Raw genomic sequence first — 25,583 nt, 5'->3', positions numbered from 1 at the left:
TAGTGTTGGTCCTGGGAGTGGCAGCATATGGCTGTTTGGGAATTTTGCTGACGTTTTTATTTTGGCTACAAGTGATGTTGGTTTCCTGAATTTGAACATGAGGTCAATTTTATGATTTATTCATAACCTGAAGTGATTGTTTAGAGGTTCAGTGGATCTTTTTCTCCACCTCTCAAGATGATTCATATGGATTTTGATGGACTTTGAAAGTCTAACAGGCTCCTCTTTCCTGTGCTGAGGCAATGGGAAATACTCCAGTGACAGCATTGTTCAGGTTTCTCTGCTCTCCTCCTGCACTTGACTTTACTCTGATTTGAGGAAGAGAGGGAGAGAGAGAGAGGAGAGAGAGAGAATAGAGAAGAGGGGGGTGGCGGAGTGGTGATTGAGCGCAAAGGGGGCAGGACTTTTTCTCTCCGGGTCCTATTAAGAGCAAACTTTGTGTTTTTGTTCTCCAAGTTCAGCTCAGTGCTCTCCAGCCTGCACACAGTTCCTCTCTGCAGCTCTTTTTCCTTTCCATTTTCTCAATGGTTTTGTTTGCTCGCCTCTTGGTTACTACTGTGTGTTTTTTCATGAGGGATTTGGACACCGGGAGGATGCGTTTTTTGGAAGAACAAATACTGAAAGTTGTCTCTTCGGCCAAGCCGGGCTTGTTTTAGTGGATACATAGATGTTTTTCGGGTTGGAATGAACAATGGTGCGGATCCTTGGTGCTCTGGTCGAGGGCATGCTCTGGTTTCGGTTACTGTTGCTGTGCGTCGTGGAGTTGGAGCTGGGAGCCGGGCTTTCTACTTTCCAGGGTTTCTATCTTCCACCTGCGAACGGGTCGCTTCTCGCACCTGCCCGGAGGACAGACGGGGTCGTGCGGACCATTGACCGGATTTACCACGGAGGAGGGAAGGTGGGCTACCTGCTGTACCTGGATGGGAGCCGGTTTCAGCTGGACATGGAGCGGGACGAGTCGGTGCTGTCGCATCACTTGAGCCCTCAGTATGTGCTCGCTATGATGGGGGAGAGCCCTGCTCCTTTGCAGCGGGAATGTGTGTACCGCGGGACGGTGGACTCCAACCCGGAGTCCCTGGCCGTCTTCAACCTCTGCGGCGGGGGTCTCGGGGGCTTCTTCGCCGTGGACCACGCGCGCTACACCATCACGCCTATCATCAGGGCTAAGGGACATGAGCACGACGTGCGCGCCCTGCAGGACAAGGACGCGGAGAGCGCGCTCCACGTGTTCACGCGCGAGAGTTTCAGCTTCGAGGCCATGCGCGAGGGGGGCGAGAGCTGTGGGACGCGCGACGGGCGCAGAGGACGCAGGGATGCGGCGGGGAAACGCCGGCAAAGAGGGCTCGGAAAGGGGAGGCGGGACAAAGAGAGGCTCGCAGAGGAAAGCACGGATGACCACGGCGCGCGCGGGCGAACACAGTGGAGCCGGTTCGCCAAGGCGCCTGCTCCGGAGCGCGGAGCGCGGGGCAAGAGGTCGGTGTCTCGCGCCAGACACGTGGAGCTGCTTCTGGTGGCCGACGACACCATGACCAAGAAATACGGCAAGGACTTGAACCACTACCTGCTCACACTGGCCTCCATCGCCTCCAAGCTGTACGGGCACGCGAGCATCGAGAACCCCATCAGGCTGTCGGTGGTGAAAGTGACCGTGGTCACTGAGAAGGAGAAGGGGCTCGAGGTGACCAAGAACGCGGCGTCGACCCTGAAGAGCTTCTGTAAGTGGCAGAACCAACAAAACCCGCTCGACGACGACCACCAGAACCACCACGACGCCGCCATCCTCTTCACCAGGCAGGTAAACAAACTTCCCTCGCTTTCCACACCTCCACCTGTCCGCTCCGGTCACCTGGCAGTCCCACACAGCTTCGGAGCGGCGGCTTAGCGCCCCGGTGTGATGCCAAAGCGGTGGAGTGACGCCACAGGTTGTTTTTATTTTGATGGTGCACGCGGTGGCAGCTGTAGTTAAGCTTGATCCTTGGGTGGCTTATAGCAAAAAAGCTTACAATAATAGATGTAATGAAAATAACTGACAAACGTCACCTTTTTTATGTTTACAAATAAGTAATGGTACAGTGTTTCCCCCTGAGCCAGTAGGACTCATTACGTGGTTATTTTAGCCACCTGTGAATCAATTTGCGTCGCAGTCAATCAGAAGTAAAGACTGCGCAACCTGCTCCCCACATGTCCCTGGTTATAACCCATCCCTGTTGTATGTTTTCTTTCTCCTTCCGTTTCTTCCTCCTCTTCTTTTTGCTGAATCTCTCGTGCGTAATGCAGCGCAGCGTCTGTGAAAAGTCCATAAAAACTGTATTTCCTGCGCCCGGTGTTTTTCTAGGCAGGCTCCTCTGCCTCCAGACTCCCCCTCCCATTCCCCTGACAGCCCAAAAGCCTCGAAGTCTGTGTGATCTGAAGCGCGTGCCCGAATCCGTGCACGCAAATTCTTCCCATAGTAGGAGGTTAGAAATCAGCTGCTGGATGCATTGCAGAAATATCCCTAAACCTCCCTCGAAACTGCAGTTAATTAGTCATCTCTCCCTCTCTCTCTGTCTCTCACCACTCCAGTCTGCACATTTTGCTCAGTTACTTTTCCAGTGCCTGTCAGCTGGGACTGGGAGCTGTCAGAAAAACAAACACATCCACCCTTTGAGAAGCCCTGCGTTTACTGAGACCACACTCATTTATCCCTTATTTCACGTCCGTTTCTCTCTCTCATCTCCTCCTTCACTCCCTGCCTGGTGGAAAGCCGCAGGGCAGCAGCAGCAGATCTACATGCATTTTTTCACCTCTCCTCTCCGGGTGTGGCTTCATAGTGGTTAGCCCCAGTTGAAGAGTCTGATAGCTCGCCTTGGATTGCGGTTCATGTAGGGTCTTGTCGTGGCTCGGGTGGAAAAAGTGAGCACCAGTGGTATTACCTCGGATCTCCTGGCTTCGGCTGCAAGTTGGCGCCATCATGCATTGGCAAGGCAGCTGGTAGTGCATACCTAAGGTCAGAAAGCTGGCAAAGGGGCACAGTTCATGTGTGCCAACCATGTCGAAGCTCCTTACTAAGCCTGTTGCCACTACACCTGCACGGGCAAGACTGAAAGAGACCAGGCAGAAGATGGAAACATCCTCTGGTGGTTAGGTTTGGCAGGGCGGGCAGGGTCAGGCGGGCATGGAAACAGCGATCCAGATACCTCTAAGGCAGCCGCAGGACAGGAAGGCAGAGAGTCAAACTGGCCAGGAAACTAATGAAACATGACAGGGGCTATACTGCGGATATTTGATCCTATTAAAATACTTATACTCACCTTAAAAAAACATCTTTCCATTGATTTCAACTGTCTTTTCATCTCCAAGCACTCCATGTTGGGCCTTACAGTTATGCACAGTTTCAGATAGAGATGCACCGATTCGTCGACTTTGAGAAGGTGGTATGCACCTTTTTCATTACTTTCTGATCTTTTATAGCGCAAGCGATTAATCGATAAAGAAATCGCCAGATGACTCGATTCATACCTTTAAAGTCTGCAGAGTTTGCATGTGATCACAAGAAGATACAACCCCCCATCATAACAGATGTGACCAATGTTACCAGTATATCAGCCTGCCCTTTGTGTCTTACCTGTTGCAGCACTTGCATTATTCATAAACATGTCCAACACATCTCACCTTCACTCTTTAAATGTGGCGGTCATGCTGTAGACCTGTCAGCACAAGCGGCAGGTGATTCCACTCTGTCGCACGCAGAGCGTATAATCATCCACTGTGGCCCCTGTAACGCAGTACAGACCTCTGAGGAACATTACGAGGCGTGTTCCTGATCCCTATCTGTTGCATCGCTGCAGGACAAATGAGCCTGTCTGCAGCTAAATGTGCAGTTAAGCTCATGCTTGACTTGACTTTAGGGTCGTGACCTTTAATAAGGCAAAGAAAGCAGCCACCGCCTCACTTTATCTTTGACCTTTAAACTCTTTGGCAATTAAAGGTCATGTTTCAAGAGTCTATGTTTGGGCTAAGGGCTTAAATTACTTGTTACCTTGACGATCATTGAAATGGATGGATGAGCAGAGCTGAGGTTTGTTTACAGCTGCGGGGGAAGCAGACTTATGTTTCTTATTGCAGCTCAGGTGTTACAAAGGGGAAAAGGTGGAATGTGAAGAGGCTGAAACCTTTGCCCTTATTCTTTATTTTTCCATTAATCATTTTTGCAGGAGTAGCCCCCAATACATCAAGATCTGCACGCAAGCCGCCGTTTTAAAAAACAGATTAGAGCTGTTAGAGTTTCCATTGACAGAATGCCAGTCAGGAAATGAGTTGATTTGGCTCAGGTACCTCATACCTTGCATGCTGCATTTTGGATTGCGAAAGGAAGAAAGAAAAATAAGTTTGGCGTGGTTGTGTGTTAACTATTTTCTCAGGAAAAAAAAAACTTTGGTTGTAACCCTAGGGAAGATTTAGCAGGATAAGACAAACATGGACGTGCTGTAGATTACAGGTGATGGCCTGTCAGAGGTGCTAGATAGCAGTTTATGTGTGAAAACAAATAACCTTCTTCCTTTTGGAGCGACTGAAGTAGAACTTGATTATTGTAGTCTGCTGAACTAGAACTGAAGCTCATTGAGGACTTTGTGACTGTGAAGTCAGACCGGTCCATTGTTCCCCATTGAGAGGGAGGGGGGGGGGGGGGCAGGAGAGCACAGGCTTGGAGGGAACTAGTTTCTTTGTGGTCAGGTCCAATTACCCCAACACCCCGTACCCTGAGTGAGCTGACCCGTGTGGCGGTGTCACCCTGTTCCACACATACCAGCACCGGGACAAAACAACGGGCACATTGAGGGGACTCGGGACTGTTCTGAGTCTATCTGTGTGTACGGGAACATTAAACGTTATGCATGGCTGTGTTCGCTTGTTGTGAGCTCGGACAGTGGACAAAGCCCCACTGTAAGGTGGCCAGAGAGCTGCAGAGCGGTGGAGAGATTGACATACATATGTGTTCATTCATGCTGCCACTTGATGCTTCTTCTTTCTTTCTTTTCATTCGCTTCTTGCAGCAATAGCGCAAATATTTGGATAGACATTGCTTGCAGGTACTTGTGATGCCAGTGATATTGAAGTGCTGGGTTCAATCTGGGTTGAGGTCAGGCCACAGTCAAGCCAAATATAGTACTTTATTTTTGTTATTCTTTTACATTTTGTCTTTACATTTTAGACATTTAGCTGACTGCCAACCCCATGGTGAATCAAACACGAGTGGATTAAGATTAAACTCAATATTACACATACATATGCCTGTCATCATGATACCATAAGTTAATATAACATCAGATAGTTTGCAGAAGAGGGCCCTTCTGTAATGACGATTGATGTAAGATACACACTGATGTAGACACAGCATGTACATACAGTATATACACAATCCATCTCCTCCACATGTGTGTTAAACACATAGTTATGTCATTTAGCTTTTTACAGTGAATGTGCACATGTGTGTCATTTGGACTCCTCCCTTTCCTGTGCACTTGTCCTCCTCCTCCTCCTCCTCCTCCTCCTCCGTGTGTTTATGTGTGTCTGTACATTACAGTGTACATTTCCCAGCCCTTGCCCCCATCACAGCTCGCCCCTCTATTTGTTTTAACTGTTCTTGATATTTCACACGTGCCATACTTCGTCTGGTATATGTTGACAACGTGCAGACAGCTCTTGGATCCCAAACCCTCGACCCCAGCGGCCTCTGTCGACATACGCGACTGGCCAGAGAGTTCAGTCCGCCCCGGTAACAACACATGTGGCCTCACTCTCTTCACACTGGGATGCATCATTGACTTTAAAAAGCACTCTTTGCTATGATGGCCTGAAGTTTCCTGAAGACTGACCTTAGGCTTACCTTTTCTAAATTGGACAACCAAGTCTCTTCCAGTTTCTTGCATTTGTCTGATGATTTTACAGACAGAAGTTCCCAAATCATTCTCCAGACATTACACAGACTTAGCACTAGGGAGCTGGCAGGCTAAAGACCGTTGGATGTCCGAACCGAATGATTCGGACATTTACCTTCTCACATACAGCTCCTCCGGGTAATGTCTGGATCATTTCAGGGTTGCAGTGCACGTGTGAAAGGGGCTTACGTATAAAATCGCATGAAAATTAAGTGATTTGACAATCTGTCAATCACTGGTGCCCAATCATTAGTAATCTGTGCAGTCATTGATGGTTTTTGTTGCTTGTGTGTGTGTGTGTGTGTGTGTGTGTGTGTGTGTGTGTGTGTGTGTGTGTGTGTGTGTGTGTGTGTGTGTGTGTGTGTGTGTGTGTGTGCGTGCGTGCGTGGCTGGCGGGCAGGCTGGCTGTTAGTTTAACACAAGCCTTGGCTTAGATTGCAAGTGGTCTTATTACACACACACACACACACACACACACACACACACACACACACACACACACAGAGCTCTGATCGCCTCCTGACCTTCACAACCAGCATGCCACCTGTTCTCCTGTTATTTCTGCCAATATTTCTGTAACTTGTTCTCTCAGTTCTTTTACTTTAATATCCGGCAGGCCTCCATCCTTTCCCTCCCAGAGTCTGAGTCATGAACTTACTTCTCTCTCTCTTTTCATGCTTTTGTAAGAGGCCTATGGATGCAAACAAAGTTAGGAAGAGGGTTGGTGGAGGGTGGAAGTAAACAATGTGTAGATAGGGAAGTGAGTTTAGGGGTCATGTCAGATATATTTCACGTGTTACCATTTCTAATTGGATATTTCTTTTTTTCACCCACGTCTTTCATGTTACAGTGAAAGCTGAGTGTACAATAGAAATCACAACAAAAACAGCTCTTGTACTTTAGAGCCTGGGAGGGGGTGAATGAAAAAATAATAAAAAAGGAGGGAGGTGTAAAGAACTTTGGGGTGAAAGAGTGTGGGAAATGGGGAAAGAGAAAATATGAAGGCAATATTCTCCATACATTGAGTCAAAACAAACGGCTTCCTTTCATAGTTTCGAGCTTTTCTGCACACGGAACAAAGTCAAGAAAAACGTCCATGCATGCAGCGAGTTTGTTTGACTTTCCCTTTGTTTGCTGGTTCTTTTCTCCAGCAGTCAATTGGCATTCTCTTCCTGGTGTGTGTGTGTGTGTGTGTGTGTGTGTGTGTGTGTGTGTGTGTGTGTGTGTGTGTGTGTGTGCATGCTTGTGTGTGTGTGCATGCTTGTGTGCTCCGTATGTGCAAGTTTGTCATTTACATGTACCTCCTGTACTTCTGTGCATGTGAGTGTACTTGCATGTGTGTATGTGCGTGAGGCGGTCCCACCCAGTCAGCCGTGTGTGTGTGTGTGTGTGTGAGCGCAGAACACAAGGCAGTTTGTTCCAAACCGACCCGCCGGGAACGGGTAAACACCCTCCCCCGAGAGTCTCTCACACACGACCCAGCAGGCCTGTCAGCACCACTTAACATGACGATTCATCCTCCCCGCGGGACGTGTGTGTGTTTTTCCCTTTTTGGATGTTCTGCAAACACACATTTGGATGTTTGTCCATAGGTTCGTGCGTGTCTGTACCCATACAGTCGAAGCACGTTCAGCTGTTTTGTGAGTGTGCACATGCATGCATGCACACAGGACCGTGTGCAGGCGTGTGTATGTTCGTTACGATGAGCTGATTGATCGCTGCACTCGTCGGGGCCGAGCGGTTCACCCCGAGGCCTCGTCTGCATGGACATGTGTGGGAATCAAAACAAAGATCAATACTATGTACTCTGGCACTCCGTGAGGCAGACAGAGCGATGGTGGAGGCAGAGGAAGGAAGCGGGTATTAAAAGCAGTGGGAGAGAAAATGGCGCTCCACCAGTTTTAAATATGAAAATCTCCAGTCACAGGAAGTTCTGCTCGGCCTTTGAAAACTGTTCAAAATGACTCAACTGACATCACTTGAATATCCCAATTCTTCCATTCATTGTCTATGAAGCGGTTCCACACACACATCTGAGTTTCAGCACTCTAGTTTTTGGTTTTGGGAGAGTTGGTCATGTTTATTTATATTTTTGGACTGACTTACACTATAGGATAACATGTATGCATTTTGGAAATGGGCGTAGTTCCCCTTTAATTTTGTAAAATCATTTTTTACTGTTTTGAAAGAGGTTATTTGCAAATAAAGCTTATTGTTCCACAAGTATCAGGATGAAGTCACTTCACATGAAATCAACAGGTTTTTGTGATCCATTTAAACTTACAGTATTTCCTTTGTCCAGGACCTCTGTGGCCACCACTCCTGCGACACCCTGGGCATGGCGGACGTCGGCACCATCTGCTCTCCAGAGAGAAGCTGCGCCGTCATCGAGGACGACGGGCTTCACGCTGCGTTTACTGTCGCACATGAGATAGGTAGGCATGGCTACACACACAAACAAAGGTATCAACACGCCAGGGCATGCACATCTCTCTTGCTGATTAATACCCCTGGAGTATTGTCTGATGTCATACACCTGATACCCGAGCGCTCTGTATATTTTCGTTTCTCATTCTTGCTGCGTGTGCAAACCCGACACAAGTCTCAGCGTTCCTCTCCCTTCCATCAACTCTGTACACCTCGTGCTTTCTCTCCAGGTCACCTGCTTGGTTTGTCTCACGACGACTCCAAGTTCTGCGAGGAGCGCTTCGGAGTGAACAGCGACAAGCGGCTCATGTCCTCAATCCTGACCTCCATCGACGCCTCCAAACCCTGGAGCCGCTGCACCTCGTCTACCATCACGGACTTCTTTGACGATGGCAACGGTGAGTGTGGGAGAAAATAAAGCCACGGGGAAATGAAGGGCTGTGAGAGCGTTCCCCATCCAGAAGAAGTTTTATTTACAATCTACAAATTGCATCCATGTGGATTTGACTTTTCTCCCACATTACCTATCACGCAGAGCCATTTACGACCAAACACAGCTGTAATCTCCTCTTAATAGTGAGTTCTTTACAATCCTATTAACTTGTTAAAGAGTGTGGTTACAGTGCAGCCAGAGACAGATCTTTGGCAGGCACTCGAGATGAGTCACACTTCATCATGTAGTGTCATATTTACGGCCATAAAGCAGTGTCAAAACTCCATCGCTCCCGGTGTAATGCGTGTAGCAACAGCATTGCTTCAAGCTTGACAGTATTTTTATTGACTGATATGTCTTACAGGCCTCAAATAGACTTTCATGCACCAACACCAGCCAGTATGCAGGTTTTTATTTTAATTTTAAATGCCCTCCTTCTTTCCTGCCACAGCCGAGTGTCTACTGGACTCTCCTCGCCTGCCCCTCTTGGGCCCAGAGGAGCTCCCGGGGCAAAGCTACGACGCCGTCCGCCAGTGTCGCCTGGCCTTCGGCCCCGAGTACACGGTCTGCCCGGGGATGGACGTGTGCGCCCGCCTGTGGTGCGCCGTCATTCGCCAGGGACAGATGGTGTGTCTGACCAAGAAGCTGCCGGCCGTGGAGGGGACGCCGTGCGGGAAGGGACGCATCTGCCTGCAGGGAAAGTGTGTGGACAAGACCCGCAAGAGACACTACTCGGTAAGTGCCATCAGAATACGGAGGACAAGGAGATAGAAGGTGACTAAAAAAGGACTAAAAATCTAAAATAGATTCCTTTTTATAGTTCAAAAACTGATATTTTAAGCACTCGTGTCTGCATTGTACGAACTTGTCTGTGGGAGACAAATATAAAACTGAATAAACTAAATATGCAGCACACTATGAAGATGAACTGGAAAGGAAGAAACAAAGCGTCACAGGTTCTTCATTGTGTGGTCTGCTGCTTTATTTATGCCACTGCTGATCTGTGCTATTTGTTTTCTTGGCCTTGCTTAACAGATCTAAATTGTGTGTGTGTGTGTGTGTGTGTGTTTATTTGTCACATGATATTTGACGGGTCTGACTGGATCTTTGGCAGACGACCGTGTGTGTGGATCCAAGTTCTGACTCGCTTCATTTCCACTGCCATGTATGACGAGCAGCGTGCTGTTCGGAGCAGCGTTAAGCCCCCTCCATTTTAACCTCTCGACATACTTCTTGCAGTATGTTTGCAGATTAAGTGGCTTTTACTGTGGAAAGAAGTACTATAGACCTAAAGACTCTATACTAAATGGAAAAGCTTTGCAGAACTGCAGGATTACAAAATCAACTTTGTCTCATAAAATGTTAAATGCTACTTATCCATGATGATGACTCATGTAGCGCTGGTTGGAAAGACACAGAAATATGTACACTGCCTTTAGAATTTCATTCAGGCTGTTGAGCACGTGCGCTGTTACACCACAGATCCAGTCATGCTGTCTTAATGAGAGGTTTTATCACATGGGGATAGCCTCCCTCCTTTTCTGTCTGTCTCTTCTCCACACCACAATGCATGACACATTTGTCTTATCACAAGTCTTTCCCTGTGACACGTGGCTCCCAACATGTCTGATAAGCACTAATTGTCCCCTCTCATCTCCTCTTCATCCCTCTCTTCTCTCTGATCTCTCCTCCGCTGTCATTTCCACCTCCTCTTTCATCTTCCCTCTCATCCCTCTCCCAGGCGTCCAACCACGGCAGCTGGAGCTCCTGGGGTCCATGGGGTGCGTGCTCTAGAACTTGCGGAGGCGGGGTGCAGTTTGCCCAACGCTTGTGCAACAACCCGCCGCCCCGGAACAACGGCCGCTTCTGCACGGGGAAGAGAGCAATCTATCGGTCCTGCAACGTCACGCCATGTCCATCATCCAGTGAGTGTGACAGCATGAGGGATAATAATAACAGCTGCCATAAAATGTATTCATTTCAAACATCTTTTAATGGAACTTTTCCTCCAGATAAGAGTTTCCGGCAGGAGCAATGTGAAGTACGCAACGGGCCCCAGACGGATCCTAAAGGGGTGAAGACGTTTGTTGAGTGGGTGCCCAAGTACGCAGGAGTCCTCCCTAAAGATGTGTGCAAGTTGACCTGCAGAGCAAAAGGAACAGGATACTATGTGGTGTTCTCTCAGAGGGTGAGTAAAAAAGAAAAAAGGTTGCGGTGTATTAAATGGGGGAAAGAATGTGGGAAATGATTTAGTGACCTTCTGTCTTCAGGTGATAGACGGGACAGAGTGTCGTCCTTACAGCAGCTCGGTGTGCGTGAAAGGGAAGTGTGTACGGACGGGCTGCGACGGCATCATCGGCTCCAAGCTCCAGTTTGATAAGTGTGGTATATGTGGAGGCGACAGCACGGGATGTATACGCATCGTGGGCAACTTCACCAAGAAGAGGTAAGAAAAAGATGACTTGAACTGAGCGTTATACTAAACGAGCAACATTTGCACACATACTTATCTGAACTCTCTTCCACTTTCTCTCCTGCCAAACAGTAAGGGCTACACTGACGTGGTGAAGATCCCTGCAGGCTGCACCCACATCAAGGTTCGTCAGCACAAGGCCAAGGACCAGACCCGCTACACCGCCTACCTGGCCCTGCAACGGCCCAACAACGAGTACCTCCTAAACGGCAAGTTCATGATCTCCACCTCCGAGACGATCATCCCACTCAACGGTTCTGTGCTCAACTACAGCGGCTGGAGCCAGAGGGACGAGTGGCTTCACAGCATGGGGCCCGGGGCCCTCAAAGAAGCCTTGGTGGTCCAGATTCTAGCGACAGATGCTAAAAAGCCCCTGGATGTTCGTTATAGCTTCTTCATGCCCCGCCGGACAGCACCACAGCAGCGGACAGCACCACAGCAGCCGTCAGCTCCGCTCATCCCCAACCCAAAGTCCACCTCTACACAGAGCACCACAACCACGACGAGAACCACCACCACCACCACCACCACCACCAGTAGCACCACGACATCTTCCTCCGCTCCCCCTGTCCTGGTCCCAAGGCCACCGACAGCTCCAGGTCCCTCCACCCCAACCCCGGGGCCCCACTGGGTAACGGGGGCCTGGATGACCTGCTCCAGGACTTGTGACACTGGCTGGCAGAGCCGGACGGTGCAGTGTAAGGACCAGGATGGGAAACTATCCAAGGGCTGCACGTTAGGTGCCCGACCCTCCGCCTTCAAACACTGTCTGGTGAAGAAATGTTGAGGCGGCAGGAGAGGGGAAATGATTCGCGAGACAATAAACAATTCATAGGAACACGTTTAATCTGTACATCTGATGAAAGGTCTCAAGTGCTGGATGTAGGACTATGGACCAATGAATTTAAGAACCTTTAACAGGACTGTGAATGTTGGCTAAAAGCGCCTGGACCAGATGCACAGAGACTCAGACAGATGGTCATGGATGTACCTGACTGTGTGTCCTGAAATCATAGTAGCTATGCAGAGCAAGAGAGGACAGCGTCCATGTGATAGTGACATCGCCCTGGCATAGCTGAGGACTTAAATTGCATGTCATTTCCACATGGACAGTAACTGATTGTCTTTACTTCGGTCTCCATACTCTAGAGGCTTAGTGTGTGTGTGTTGCCCTGTAATGGCATGCCTGTCATGTTTTTTTTTTATGCTATTCCATTTGTTCTAATCACTGTGGGGATTTGGATGTCGCACCCCCTTTGTGTGTCCGAGACAGCGATGGGAACGGGTGGGAAGCACTCGTTATTACCTTGTCGTCATTTTGACCCAAACCCCTAGCCCTGCCCCACGTCCGTCATACTACGTCCCGTATGACTCCCGTAACTTGGACATTTTAGTCAATGAACTGCTCCGAAAGTGTGTTACGGGCAGAATGTAGAAAAGACGACCTCACTGGATTGTAGGCAATGTTTGTAGCAAGACACCAAGAAATGTATGTTCCATTTTAATTCAAAGATTGACAGGCTGTCTTTTTCCACCTACCAATATTCTTCCTGTTAAGGTTTTTTATGAGCCACTCTGACCGAAATGTCCAAGTTACAGGAGACGTACATACGTATGCAGGTCCTGGATCAGGGCTACACATATGCCCCGACTAGAAGTGCTCTGCGCTTTCATTTGAATGATTTGTCCGGCTGAAAACCGAGAAGCAGCACAAGAAGAAGGGAAGACTGATCATAAACTATTTCCCGTAGTGGTGACCGACGATGAATGGCTAAACCCAGACATTTGGTTAATAAACTGTTCATGTTATTAGAAGGTTTCTCGGCTCCGCAACAACTCTGTAAGAAAGTTTATCCTGAAGACACGAGTCACCTGTTCAGCGTATTAACAGCAGCAATGTGCGATGGAATGGAAAGGGAGTGTACGGTGGCCCTTAGAGGACAAACTTTACAACAGTTAAATTGACAAAGGAGCAAAGAAACCACGACACTTCATACATTTATGGAGGTTAATGATGACTCACAGGTCTGGGGCAATGCACGACTTTTGGTGCTTGTGTGTGTGTGTGTGTGTGTGTGTGTGTGTGTGTGTGTGTGTGTGTGTGTGTGTGTGTGTGTGTGTGTGTGTGTGTGTGTGTGTTAGAGCTGCAACTAACAATTATTTTGATAATCGATTAATCTTCGATAATCGATTATCAAAATAGTTGCCCATTATTTCTCTGTCGGTCGACCAATCAATTAGACTAATCAATTAGTCGACTAATCGTTGCAGCTCTTGTGTGTGTGTGTGTGTGTGTGTGTGTGTGTGTGTGTGTGTGCGCGCGTTATGTGCACGTTCATGTACCAGGCCTGTGTTTTAAGCACATACAGTATGTACCATGAACACTCTCAGTTCCGTTTGTATCAGTCATTATGCTGGTGCTGGGAGGTTTACGACCCTCGTGTTTTATTGTGGAGGTCAATATCTGTTTGTTTGTCTGTTTATCTGTTTAGGAAGCGATGCTTATACGACAATGTGTGCCCTGGATACTCGCAACGACAGCAAGGGAGATACTAATGCAGTCATTAATGTCCTTTTGCAATTCAACTCTTTCTTTTCATCACTCATTCTCTTTTTACTGCTTTACATCGTGTATTTACAAATGATTGTTTTGATCTGTTTCCAACCCTGATGGGTGGGAATGGTTTTCAACTATTCAGATTGTGCCACAGAAGTGATGATTTTAAAGGGTCAGTTCACCCAAAATACAAGCATTTGTTTTAAGATCTGGTGGATGAATGGGAGTTCCTTTGTGTTGACAGCTTTGAAAATATACATTGTAACTCCAGAAACCTCGGATACTTCAGACCTCACTGTCAACAATTACTTTCTGCTGAAGAAATAGTCCCAGTGACTACTGGGGGACACTGATTCTGGAAAGTCATGTTGCCTTCATGGGAAATAAGCGTATTAATTTTCTTGCTGAGAAATAGACAAGAAGATTGATGCCACTCTCAAGCCTGGTAGGAAATGGTTAGCATAGCTTAGCATCAAGACTTGAAGAAAGGGAAAACAGCTCTGTCCAAAGATTTAAAATACGCCTTCAGACATCTCTTAATTAACATGTGATATGGGGTTTGTTTAATCTGTACAAACACTGAAGTGTAAAAAGGACAATTTGCCTGTTTTAATGCGAAGCTCACAGGCTGCCACGTCTAACTCTGTATTGAACGGACGAGTGTGTGGTTTCAATCTTCTTGTCTCACTCTCAACAAAGTGAGACAATAAACTATAACTAAGCGAAAAACAAAACTATCAGCATCATAGATACCACTAGGTTTAAGTTTGGAAATATGCTTTTTATTTTATTTGGGAGAACCCATTTAATCAAGGATGCATTTAGAGTGTAGACATTACATCTCAAATGGACTTAGTTTACATTTCCACCTGTGCGTACCCCACCCATCTGGCGCCTTCAGATACATGACCCAGGTCAACATACCACTCACAACGTTCTCTCTTCTGCCCTCACACATTCAGATTTATTTACACAATGTAGACATTTTTGTACAATAACTAGATCTTTCATATATGTGTTAGTATTCAACCATATTTACACAGAAATGTACTCATACAAACACATTGGAACAATCCACCAGTTACAGCAATTGAGTATTTCAGAAACCCTCACACACACTCCACACACACACTCATACACACAACCTACTCTGACTCTTCCAGGGGGGAAACCCCTACCGCTGAACGACAGAAACACAGCACTGAACTTGTAATTTATTGTTTGTACAACTGGTATGTGAATAAAAAAACAATGAGATGAGTTTTATTTATTATAGTAATTTTGTATCAAATTACTATTTAACTTAGGAATATGACAGAATCATTCCTTTGTAAGAATATAGTGTTTCTTTTCTAGTCATCCACATGAATATATGTACATAAAATCTATATATTTAAATATCTTTGTGTCTGTGTTGATTTATCTTACATGTGTTTTAACTGTTGCAAATCAGTCGCTGTCATCACACACCATTTATAACAGGACCAATGTCACTGACATTTTGCCAGAATTCTTGGTGGAAGGAGTACTCGGAGTATATTTGATATTATATATATATTTAAGTACAGACATATACTTAAGCAATAGCTCACGACAGGCCGTGGTATATGCTCATTATATCACAGGTTAAGGGCCGTGGTTCGGCCCGACGCGAAGCGGACCCCCTTAACTGTGATATAATGAGCATATATCACGGTCTGAAGTGAGCTAGTGCTTTTATAAAACGGTTACCAAGTGTGGCAATATGAAAGAAAAATACACACTCCAATTGAAATAGTTTTTATTATTAAATAATGATGTTCAAAATAAAATAGTCCCTCCGTTGCCTTCTGCACAAAACATAGTGCGAGGTGGTTGCTATGCAGCAACACTAACAGCTAGCGAACATATTAGACAGACAACGTTGATGATTATTTGGTCTACCTGCTCTTCACGTAGCTCTGCATGTCGTCTTTTAGGGGCTTTCTTCTCTGGAGATAGGCACTGATCGATCCACTCCTCCAGAGTAAAGCTTTGTAACTTTGTTTCCCTTTAACACTGAATGTGTCGGCGATTGCAAGCAAAGTTTTGGATTACCGTAATTATGTCATAGTTTGCGCAATCGAAAATATTTCAACGGTTTCTGAAAGCTGAGACTCTGCGCTTTACATCATATATTGATTCATTACGGTAACTTCACTTACGGCCCTCCCGGAAGCCCGAATACACACATAGCGGATTTAATTCAAATGGAAGCAAGACGGTATGTAAATCAACACTTGTATTGCGTGGTGACTTGTTTAGAACAGTGTACCAAGTCTGTAAGGTTGTACTAGGTGTGTAATTGTACTTAATCAATTAACTAACGGACGTAATTTAACAGCTGTAGCTTTTTCTCAGACGCGGAGGGATACTGACTTGTTGTGAAAAGTAACTACATTTCTACCCGTGATATACGCTCATTATAGCACGGCTAAGAACCAATTAGATTGCTTGATTTGACATGTCCGTTTTATAAAATAGCAATATACACAATATACATAAGCAAAATATATTTAAGTATCAAAATAAAAGTACTCCACATCTGAATCGTCCCCCTTAAGAGTGTTTATATTGGATTATTATTGATACAACATGTAAGCAGCTTTGTAATGTTGCAGCTGGTGCGGGTGTTTCTTATTTTAACTATCTTATATATTGCTTGGAAGGTTTATGTATAAAAATGTTTTATTAAATGACCATGTAAAATAGATGGCTGTCAGTCGAGTAAGAGGTATAATATTTGAAGCAGAGGAAGTATCATAATAAATACAATAATAATGCTTGAGTACAGTACATAAGTGAATGTATTCTGTTACTTTCCACCACGAGACAGAACATATATAAATACAAAAGCATGCATTTCAAATACACTTTAAATCATTTATTGACATCACGATTGATTGTTACTTTAACATTTATGACAAATATTCTATTACAAAATGTTTTAATTGCAGATTCTCTGTGGTTATAGTGGTCAAAGGCTCCTGGGTCAGTCAGCCTCTTCTTAATAAAGTAAATTAAACTTTCAGATTCCACTTTTCTAACCTGAAGCCCCGGTTTAAAACTAAATGAATGTAGTTTGGTGGTTTTCTTACACTGATCCACTTAGTTATTTATTGTTCCAAACCTTGCAGTTCTTACCCAGGATCAGTATCCTAAAGCAGAGGCACCTTTCTCCACACACTACATGAGCTCCAGGGTTGCCTCCCTGCGGTCACTCGCTCACGGTTTGGATCTTTACAAGCTGCTAAATGTGATGCCATGGCGCCACCTGGCGGCTAAACTGTGTGATTGCTCCATCAAGTCATGGAAAATCCCTGCAGCAGTGTGGGGAATTTCCACAAATCAGGCCTACCATCTACTGGAGAATTACGAAACTACAACTATTCACTTTTCTGACCTGTTGCTTTTAAGGTAGACTTCCATAATCTGTCCCTTGAGATTGATCAGTGACGTTTGCTCCAGTGAGTCAAAAGTTACGCACTGCAATGGAAGTTGTGCCAATAATCTCTCTAGGATGTAGAATGTTAGGTAATGTTTAAAAATTAATAACACCACACATAGGTCTCCTCATTGGGATATTATTATATGATATTCTTATGTTTTGAACATGTATCATTATATTGGAGAGATGTTAGGTCTGTGTAATATGAGATTACTTTAGTTCACTTTCCCCAAACAGTTGCTCCTGAACAATCTGGTTTCAAAAGAATGGATGAATGGAGTTTCACTTGTATAAAATGTTTTTTGATGCACTGATAGTAGGGTTTCTGCCTTGCCAGTTATTTTTTAATGAAACTCCAGTGTAAACTCTTCCTGTCTGCTGGAGAGAAGGAACAGTCAGGGCGGGTGGCGGAAAAAGCCGGAGGACAGGGGCTCTGCCTGCCTTGGTTTGAGCGCAGAGACAGCCCGATGGGAGAATCGCTCCACCTTAAGACCTCAGCGGCCCCTCTCTGCTCCCTCTCCCCGGGGAGCAGAGCTACCGAACCCGGCCACGGCGCACCACAGCCGGCTTGGCACAGAGGAAGGTGAGTACGACTCCCGGAGACTTGGCCGATATGGTTACCATTCCGGATCTGCTGCCATCTCCCTTCTCCAGTTGCACTGACACTACAACACTGCTGCACATCAGCCACTGCTGCCTGTCAACCTGATTTATGTTGGAATAGGCAAGAGTTTAATAAGCAGTAGTTTAGTGACTAAGTTAGAAAGTAGAGCTGCAACAGTGCCAAAGTTAGAAGTTTGGGTTTTAATATCATAAATGTCTTCACTAATGGAACATGTAAGAGGCTTTGGGTGAGATGATCTATTAGGCTCTATGACAAATATTATTGTAATATATTATGTTATAGTACTCCTGGGTTATAACTGTACATGTCCATCTTGTGACAGACAAGCAGAGTTTGAAGAAGAAAACATTTCTCTGCCCAAAGCCCTCTATCCTCCACAATGATTGATTATTATGACAACGCTCCAGGTCGCTGGTGCGCACGGGATTTGGCCTCTCTCAGATCAAAGGGCCCTCAAGAAAGGGGTGGTCCTGAGGCAGGGGGATATATAGGAGGGACCTGCTCTGTTCTGACTGCAAGGCAAGAGCAGAGAACAGACTAAACTGGCCAGCAGAGGAAAAGCCTGCCCCATCAAACAGAGAACTAGAAACTGACATCTGCTGAGCTTTGGAGAAAAATAAACCTGTTGGATTTACTACCGAGATCCAGCTTTTATTTTCACTTAATAAAAGGACTTTTTTTGCTTTTTAAATCAGACCTGCACTTACATTTTAATGAGTTTTGCTCTGGATTTGATCCCTTTTTAGATTTTTACGCAAGCGCGTAATTTTGGGGACAGCTTTGTGGAAGTTCAAAGACTTGGGGTTTGTAGCTTATAGTGGAAAACCTTTTAAAGGATTTATTTGCTTCCTCGTAGAGACTTTATTATCATTTTTTCTTTCCACTTGTCGGATTTCACAGTTATATGATGAGGTTTTTACACGTTTCCATTGGTTTAATCGCCGCTCTGTGCGTCGGAGCGGCGCACAGCGCCTGGGAAGAAAGCACCGTGGTGCCGGTCAGGCTAGACCCGACGGCCCGGTCGGAGAGCGAAACCAAGCCATGGCGGACTCTCTCCACAGAGGAGAAGGAGAAGGAGGCGGAGATGAGGGAGTACCGGTTGGACGTATTTGGCAAGGAGTTAGTCTTGCAGCTAGAACCTGACCAGACCTTCTTGGCGCCGGGTTTTGTCTTCCACATTGTGGGGAGTCCTGAGTCCGAACCGACACAGGAACCCAAGAGCGGAGCCGAGCCGGGTTGTTTCTTCTCTGGCACGGTGAACGGAGAGGAGAACTCTGCCGCTGCGCTCAACCTGTGCCACGGACTCAGGGGCGGATTCTACTTTCAAGGGGAAGAGTATTTTATTCAGCCCCTTAACTCGAGTGACTTCAAGGGCTTTGAGGAGGATGTCCATACGATCCGCCGGAGAAGTCGGGCAGCTTTGGCTGAGGAGGGGAGCTCCAAGTGCGGGGTCAACGAGGACGAGGAGAGGGTGCCAACAAATCTGGAGAAAGAATCCAAGCACGGAGCAGCTAACGCAGATCAGACAGGTAAGGCTGCAGAAATACTATGCACATTTTACGCATTGTTACTTATCTCATAAAGCTGAAATCGTCGGACCAGCAACCTTAAAAGTGTCAAAGGAAACACAGAGAAAGTGATTTATTTTAATAACATATTTATTTATTTATTTGGAAATTTGCTCAGCTTATCTAAAGCTGTAAACCAACAAAGCAACATATCTTCTAAATAAGTCACTGGATGTAGTTAATATGCAGCACAAACTGCTGTCAGCTGGAGTTGTGCTTGTGCCAGGGTGCACAGCATGCACAATGGACTCGGCTACCTTTTTTGACAGCGCCGTCTACGCACTACCAGAGATGAGGAAGGGAGGGGAGGAGAGAGGGGGGCAAACTTCTCCAAGGGGAAAAGGGAGGAGGCGTGACGGAGGAAGGGGAGGGGAGCTGCGGGGTTGGAGCCAGCCAGAGCCCGGCGGTGCTGAGACGTGTAAACTCGCCTCCTGGTACAACTCGCACCGGCAGATATTTTCCCCCAGAAAGGATTTTCTCGCTTCGCATAAGTTTCCACCAGAAAAGTTCATTTTAGGAATGTGGACCCTGAGGAGGAGGAGCGAGGGTGGTGGTGTGACGCTGAGTCATGGCAGCCAGGCTCCTTCAGGCACATCCAGAGCTCTCTTTGGAGCCTCTATCCCTCTGAATAAAACGAGCCTTTGTAGCTGATATTTAAAACACTGGCAGACTGTTTCAGATAAAGTGAAAAAAAAACAAATGTCTTAAAAGTTACAGTGCTCTACAATTAGGACTGAAACCTGATATCTGCTCACATGACCTTTGAACATAGTTTAGTCTGACCTCTCTCTCTCTTCTCTCCCCTCAGCCCACCACAGAACCAGACGTTTTGTTTCCACTCCTCGCTACCTGGAGATCATGCTAGTGGCCGACCAGTCCATGGCTGAGTTCCACGGTGCAGGGCTCAAACCCTACCTGCTGACCATCATGGCAGTGGCATCCCGCCTTTACCGCCACCCCAGCATCCACAACTCCATCAGCCTGGCTGTGGTGAAGTTGCTGGTGGTATACGAGGAGGAGCGAGGCCCTCAGGTGTCATCAAACGCAGCCATGACCCTCCGCAACTTCTGCCAGTGGCAGCGGCAGCACAACCCACCGAGCGACCGCCACCCTGAGCATTATGACACCGCTGTGCTCTTCACCAGGACGGTAAGTTGGTAGAGAAAGTGTGTTAAGACAGATGATGCATCAGAGATATAAAAAAAAGAAAAGAGGAAGAGATTCAAGAGTATTCAAACATTAATTTTGCTCTCTGTTTCCTCTTTAGGATCTCTGTGGCGCCCACTCTTGTGACACTCTGGGAATGGCAGATGTTGGCACTGTGTGCGACCCTGACAGAAGCTGCTCTATTATTGAAGATGACGGTCTGCAAGCAGCATTTACTGTGGCACACGAACTGGGTAAGAAAAGAAAAAAAGCCATGTTCTTTATACCGCGTTATAAAACCTTGTGTACAATCACATCAGCTACTTTTAGTATAGGTGCTCAAATAACTCTTATTTAATCTCTGTCCTCCAGGCCACGTCTTTAACATGCCTCATGATGATGCCCAGATGTGCTCTGGGGTCAACGGTGCCCACTGGGGCTCTCACATGATGGCCTCCACCCTGTCTAACCTGGACCAACAGCAGCCATGGTCCCCCTGCTCCGCCCTCATGGTCACCACCTTCCTGGACAACGGCCATGGTCAGTGCCTGTTGGACAAACCGGTCAAACCTCAGCCGCTCCCACAGCCCCTGCCCGGGACAGTCTATGACGCAGACTATCAGTGTCGGCTGACCTTTGGCGATGACTCCCAGCACTGCCCTGATCTGAGTACCACATGCGCAGCTCTCTGGTGCACTGTGACCACTTCCAATGGTTTGCTGGTGTGCCAGACTAAGAACTTCCCCTGGGCTGATGGAACTTCATGCGGACATGACAGCTACTGTCTGGCCGGACTGTGTCTCACCAAGAGCCAAGCTGCCAAACACCAGGTAGGAACCAGACCTTATCCATAATCCAAAGTAGTAGTATACTGTCTTTGGTCTTCCAGCTTTGAATCAATCATCTTACGTCAACTCAGTTCAAAATTGTAACGCTCATGTCCCTGGTTCTTTCAGACTCCTGTCAATGGTGGCTGGGGATTGTGGGGTCCCTGGGGCGACTGCTCTCGGACCTGTGGTGGAGGGGTGCAGTATTCCTTCCGTTCCTGTGACAACCCTTTGCCCAAGAACGGGGGCAAATACTGTGAGGGCAAGAGGATCCAGTACCGCTCCTGTAACACGGACACCTGCCCTGATACCAATGGTAAGAGTTCTTTGTCATTACAGAAATCTGCACCATATCTGAAGTAGTTCTCAGGAAGAAGTCATGTTTTGAAGTACCTTGCACATTGGTGTGAAAGTTAACATGCGGCTCAGGCTGAACAAGCAGTAAATCTGACCTCTCTCTGTTTCTTTCTCAGGCCTGTCATTCCGTGAGGAACAGTGCCTGGCCCACAACGACATGTCAGCCCAAGTGTCGCTGGGTTCAGGCGAGGGTGTTGAGTGGGTGCCCAAGTATGCTGGAGTTTCACCAAAAGATCGCTGCAAGCTGGTGTGCCGGGCCAAGGGGACTGGATATTTCTTTGTTCTCAAATCTAAGGTGAGAATGGCTACATACTAGATTATATAGATATGTTGTGTTTTTTACTCGGTTGTAGAATGGTGTTACAACATTTCCAGAGTCTTAGTTTATCTCATAATAGTCCACTTACGTGTGCAAACCTGCAAGTGGAAGGATCAGCTATTGTAATTTGTCTCAGCCCTGAAGCTACTGCCTTGCTAGGGAAAATACTTTTACTTTCTACCTTTTGACTCTTATGTAACAGTTTTACTAGACATTACTCTAAAGTTCCATGTTTGTCTCTCTGCTGCCCCCAGGTGGCTGATGGCACTCCCTGCAGCCCAGACTCCACCTCCGTTTGTGTTCAAGGCCAGTGTGTCAAGGCTGGATGTGATCGTGTCATCGGCTCCAACCGGCGCTTTGATAAGTGCGGTGTGTGCGATGGAGACGGTTCTACATGCAAGAAAGTGTCTGGCTCTCTGGAGCGTGCTAGGTAATTATTTTCTCATACATAAAATAATGTTTTAAAATATACACTGAAACATCAAAGTATGCATGTTAAAATAGTGAATTATGGCTTAGTCTGACCTCTGTCTGTCTCTGTTACAGGCCTGGTTACCAGGATGTTGTCACCATCCCTGCTGGTGCCACCCACCTGGACGTCAAGCAGCGTGCCCCAGGCAACGGTCGTCATGATAACAGCTACTTGGCAGTGCGTCGCCAGGATGATACTTATCTGTTGAATGGCGATTACAAGCTGATGACCATGGAGACGGACATCGCCTTGCGTGGGGCACTGTTGCGGTACAGCGGCTCCTCCGCTACTCTAGAGCGTCTCCGGAGCTTCGCCCCCCTCCCGGAGCCCCTCACCATCCAGGTGCTATCTGTGGGGGAAGCCCCAAGGCCCCGGGTTAAGTACAGCTACTTTGCCCCGAGACCCAACAATGCTGCTTCTGTATCCAACAGCAATGGGGGCCGCCGCCAGTCCATCAATGCCATCAGAGAGGTGGGTGGAGCTGAGTGGACCCTGAGGGAGTGGGGTCCATGCTCCCAGACCTGTGGAGGGGGTATGCAGCAGAGAGAGGTGGTGTGTCTAGATCCCCAGGGTCGTCCTTCCAGAGACTGTCCAGAGGAGCTGCGCCCCTTGGCCTCACGGTCCTGCGGCACCCAGTCCTGTCCCTCCTGGCTTCTCGGAGAATGGTCAGCATGCTCAAAGACCTGCGGCCGAGGCTTCCGCAAACGCCAACTGCGCTGCATCGGCCACGATGGGCGCACACTAACCCATGACAGCTGTGACCCCAAAGACCGGCCGCGACCCCTGCTGGAACTGTGCAATCAGAGTGCCTGTTAAGGACTGCTACGATCCTTACATACAACCAGCTTACAGAAAGACATCAGATAAAAAAACACTGACCTTCACTGCCTCCATTTTCCCACAGACAAACTAAAGAGGGAGATGAGTGTTTACATCCAGAGCAAGAGTGGTTTTCATGGGTAGTCTAAGAATCCCACAATGGGTCCACAATGACTGCGACAGTAAAGGCCAATTTTTACCCATTCCCTCCATTTTGGGGCCAGATGTTGGACCACAGTGGCACTGCCTCTTTGTTGAAGCAATACAGACTGATTACAGCTTGCTGCCTGTCTGGCCTCAGTGCAGCAGCGGCACAATTTGCCTCCCATCAAGGGGAAGAAAGCATGGACATTCCTGATTTCCTAAAGGATCATGCTGCTTACCGTGCCAATGTCATGCTTGTGTGTGCGAGTGAGTGAGTGGGAGACTGTGTGCGTGTCAAATTTTTAATGCATGTATATGATGTTTGTCCAAGCTGGGCTGGACTCACACATACGGGGTTGGGGTGGGGGAGGTTATTGCAGATTATATAAAGAAACTAATGAAAGAGAATAGCTCATTTTCTACTCTACACCCCATCAGGTATGGAACAAATATAGCTTATTGTCATAGTGTTTATGTTCAAACTTGCCAGTTTATTTATCACAAATCTGTAGCACTTCATCTTTGTTTTTGCCAGCGGCACATTGTAACACCCAGTTGTCTCTAAATGCCTCAGTATGCTGTACTTTGTCCTTTAGCCATATCTTGCCCTCAGCTACACAGCCTTCAATGAGGGAACTCTTCAAAGACCAAAGAGGAGTGTCTGTGTGAGTGTGTGTGCATGTGTGTGTGTGTGTGTGTGTGTGGAGACCTAAAGAGGGACTTGTCTCCTGCTACTACTTCATAAGTAAGTCTCTCCTGCCTTCTGTGAAGGCACCTTGTTTTTTTCTATCAAGTCTTTTCCTTTTGTACAGAATATACAAACATTATTTATTTTTGTACAGCCTGTTAAATATAATCATGTGGCTTTTTCTAATATTATTTTTTATTTGTTATTGAGATCACAGAAGGGAGTAGAATATATAGAGTATTTATACAGTGTTATATAAATATATATATATAAATATGTATATATATATGGTCCTAGGTTCATGAATAAAGTATCACATTGACTTTGTGAAGCTCGTCTCCAGAGTGGTTTGTCTGTTTATATGTTGACTGATATGCACTCACACACACTTTATTTTATTTCCCCAATTACGCCACACAACGAGGCCACCGGTTACAGCAGAGATGGAACATAATTTCACCAGCTGTCGAGCTCTTTTTATTTGTAAACCTGCCACTAACCCACTTACAGTCAGTTTGCACTCATGTCCAAATATCAGTACCACTAACCTACATTCATATTCTAGCTCACTGATATTTGCCAACAGTCTAACCCTTAAACTAACTTAAACCTTATTCTAACCTTGACTTAATATCAAGTCTTAAGGCCTTTATACACTGGGGGTGTGATTAATAAACAACCAGTAATGCTTCATATAGCAATATACAGGTTAATGAACACAAATATAGATTGATGTGTGAATTATTCACACAAATAAAAACCTTTAACCTCCAAAAAGCACTATGAAATGTGTCCTCACAAAGATAGCAATACACGCCCATACACATACACACACACACACACACACACACACACACACACACACACACACACACACACACACACACACACACACACACACACAAAATATATGAGGGATTCTGATACATTTCTATAATCCCGGTGAGTTTTAGTTTTAGTCATATGGTGCAATTCAGGTTTCATCCACTAGATGGGAGTATTTCATCATGCCATCCAATATGGACGCTCAATCCCTCCACAGTGTCTAAACATTTTAGGAGAAAGGGGAGGATAGTCATAACCAGAATAAACTGCTTGAGGGCAAACATGAACTAATACCTTTTTAGGGGCCCCTTAGGTCTGGCTACATGGAGGCCTGCTAATATGTCTCATGTCTGTAACTTCTCATAACTGTTATTCCTCCCCCAAATCCATGCAAACAAATGATGTCCATTCATTATCAATAATCCAACCCTTTTTAAAATAGTTGTTGAATGTAATGTTTATTTCCAGTGCTGAATCCATGCAGGAAGCTGGATAATTCACTGTTTTCCTTTATAGACT

General features: G+C 46.5%; 2 protein-coding genes across 3 annotated transcripts; both read left to right on the top strand.

Moving 5' to 3' along the window:
• Window positions 1-691: 691 nt before the first annotated feature.
• adamts5 (ADAM metallopeptidase with thrombospondin type 1 motif, 5 (aggrecanase-2)) lies at window positions 692-18,053 on the top strand. Of its 2 annotated transcripts, XR_003833707.1 has the most exons (9): window positions 692-1,795; window positions 8,221-8,353; window positions 8,576-8,743; window positions 9,230-9,513; window positions 10,520-10,703; window positions 10,791-10,966; window positions 11,049-11,224; window positions 11,324-13,344; window positions 18,042-18,053. XR_003833707.1 is itself a non-coding variant. In XM_029451501.1 (8 exons), the coding sequence occupies exons 1-8, from the start codon at window positions 692-694 to the stop codon at window positions 12,036-12,038; spliced, it is 2,940 nt and encodes a 979-aa protein (XP_029307361.1). In that variant the 3' UTR covers window positions 12,039-15,208. The 2 variants fall into 2 exon arrangements, 1 of the variants encoding a protein (XP_029307361.1); XM_029451501.1 differs by lacking the exon at window positions 18,042-18,053 and having other exon boundaries at window positions 11,324-15,208.
• A 351-nt stretch (window positions 18,054-18,404) lies between these two features.
• Window positions 18,405-24,570, top strand: adamts1 (ADAM metallopeptidase with thrombospondin type 1 motif, 1). The gene is made up of 8 exons (XM_029449339.1): window positions 18,405-19,428; window positions 20,276-20,616; window positions 20,735-20,867; window positions 20,986-21,443; window positions 21,570-21,756; window positions 21,914-22,092; window positions 22,371-22,546; window positions 22,663-24,570. The coding sequence occupies exons 1-8, from the start codon at window positions 18,804-18,806 to the stop codon at window positions 23,402-23,404; spliced, it is 2,841 nt and encodes a 946-aa protein (XP_029305199.1). The 5' UTR covers window positions 18,405-18,803; the 3' UTR covers window positions 23,405-24,570.
• Window positions 24,571-25,583: the final 1,013 nt, after the last annotated feature.

Source organism: Cottoperca gobio, chromosome 2 (assembly GCF_900634415.1).
Source record: "Cottoperca gobio chromosome 2, fCotGob3.1, whole genome shotgun sequence".
In the NCBI taxonomy this organism is placed as follows: Eukaryota; Metazoa; Chordata; class Actinopteri; order Perciformes; family Bovichtidae; genus Cottoperca; species Cottoperca gobio.
This window is presented reverse-complemented; position numbering and strand designations above follow the sequence as displayed.

What these genes read in the sequence shown, in the direction of transcription:
- adamts5 (XM_029451501.1), top strand. Translation starts at nt 692, where the DNA reads ATGGTGCGGATCCTTGGTGCTCTGGTCGAGGGCATGCTCTGGTTTCGG. An exon ending in TACTGTCGCACATGAGATAG is followed by an intron (nt 8,354 to 8,575) that starts GTAGGCATGGCT and finishes CTTTCTCTCCAG; the next exon opens with GTCACCTGCTTGGTTTGTCT. An exon ending in CCCGCAAGAGACACTACTCG is followed by an intron (nt 9,514 to 10,519) that starts GTAAGTGCCATC and finishes TCCCTCTCCCAG; the next exon opens with GCGTCCAACCACGGCAGCTG.
- adamts1 (XM_029449339.1), top strand. Translation starts at nt 18,804, where the DNA reads ATGATGAGGTTTTTACACGTTTCCATTGGTTTAATCGCCGCTCTGTGC. An exon ending in TACTGTGGCACACGAACTGG is followed by an intron (nt 20,868 to 20,985) that starts GTAAGAAAAGAA and finishes TCTGTCCTCCAG; the next exon opens with GCCACGTCTTTAACATGCCT. An exon ending in TCTTTGTTCTCAAATCTAAG is followed by an intron (nt 22,093 to 22,370) that starts GTGAGAATGGCT and finishes TGCTGCCCCCAG; the next exon opens with GTGGCTGATGGCACTCCCTG.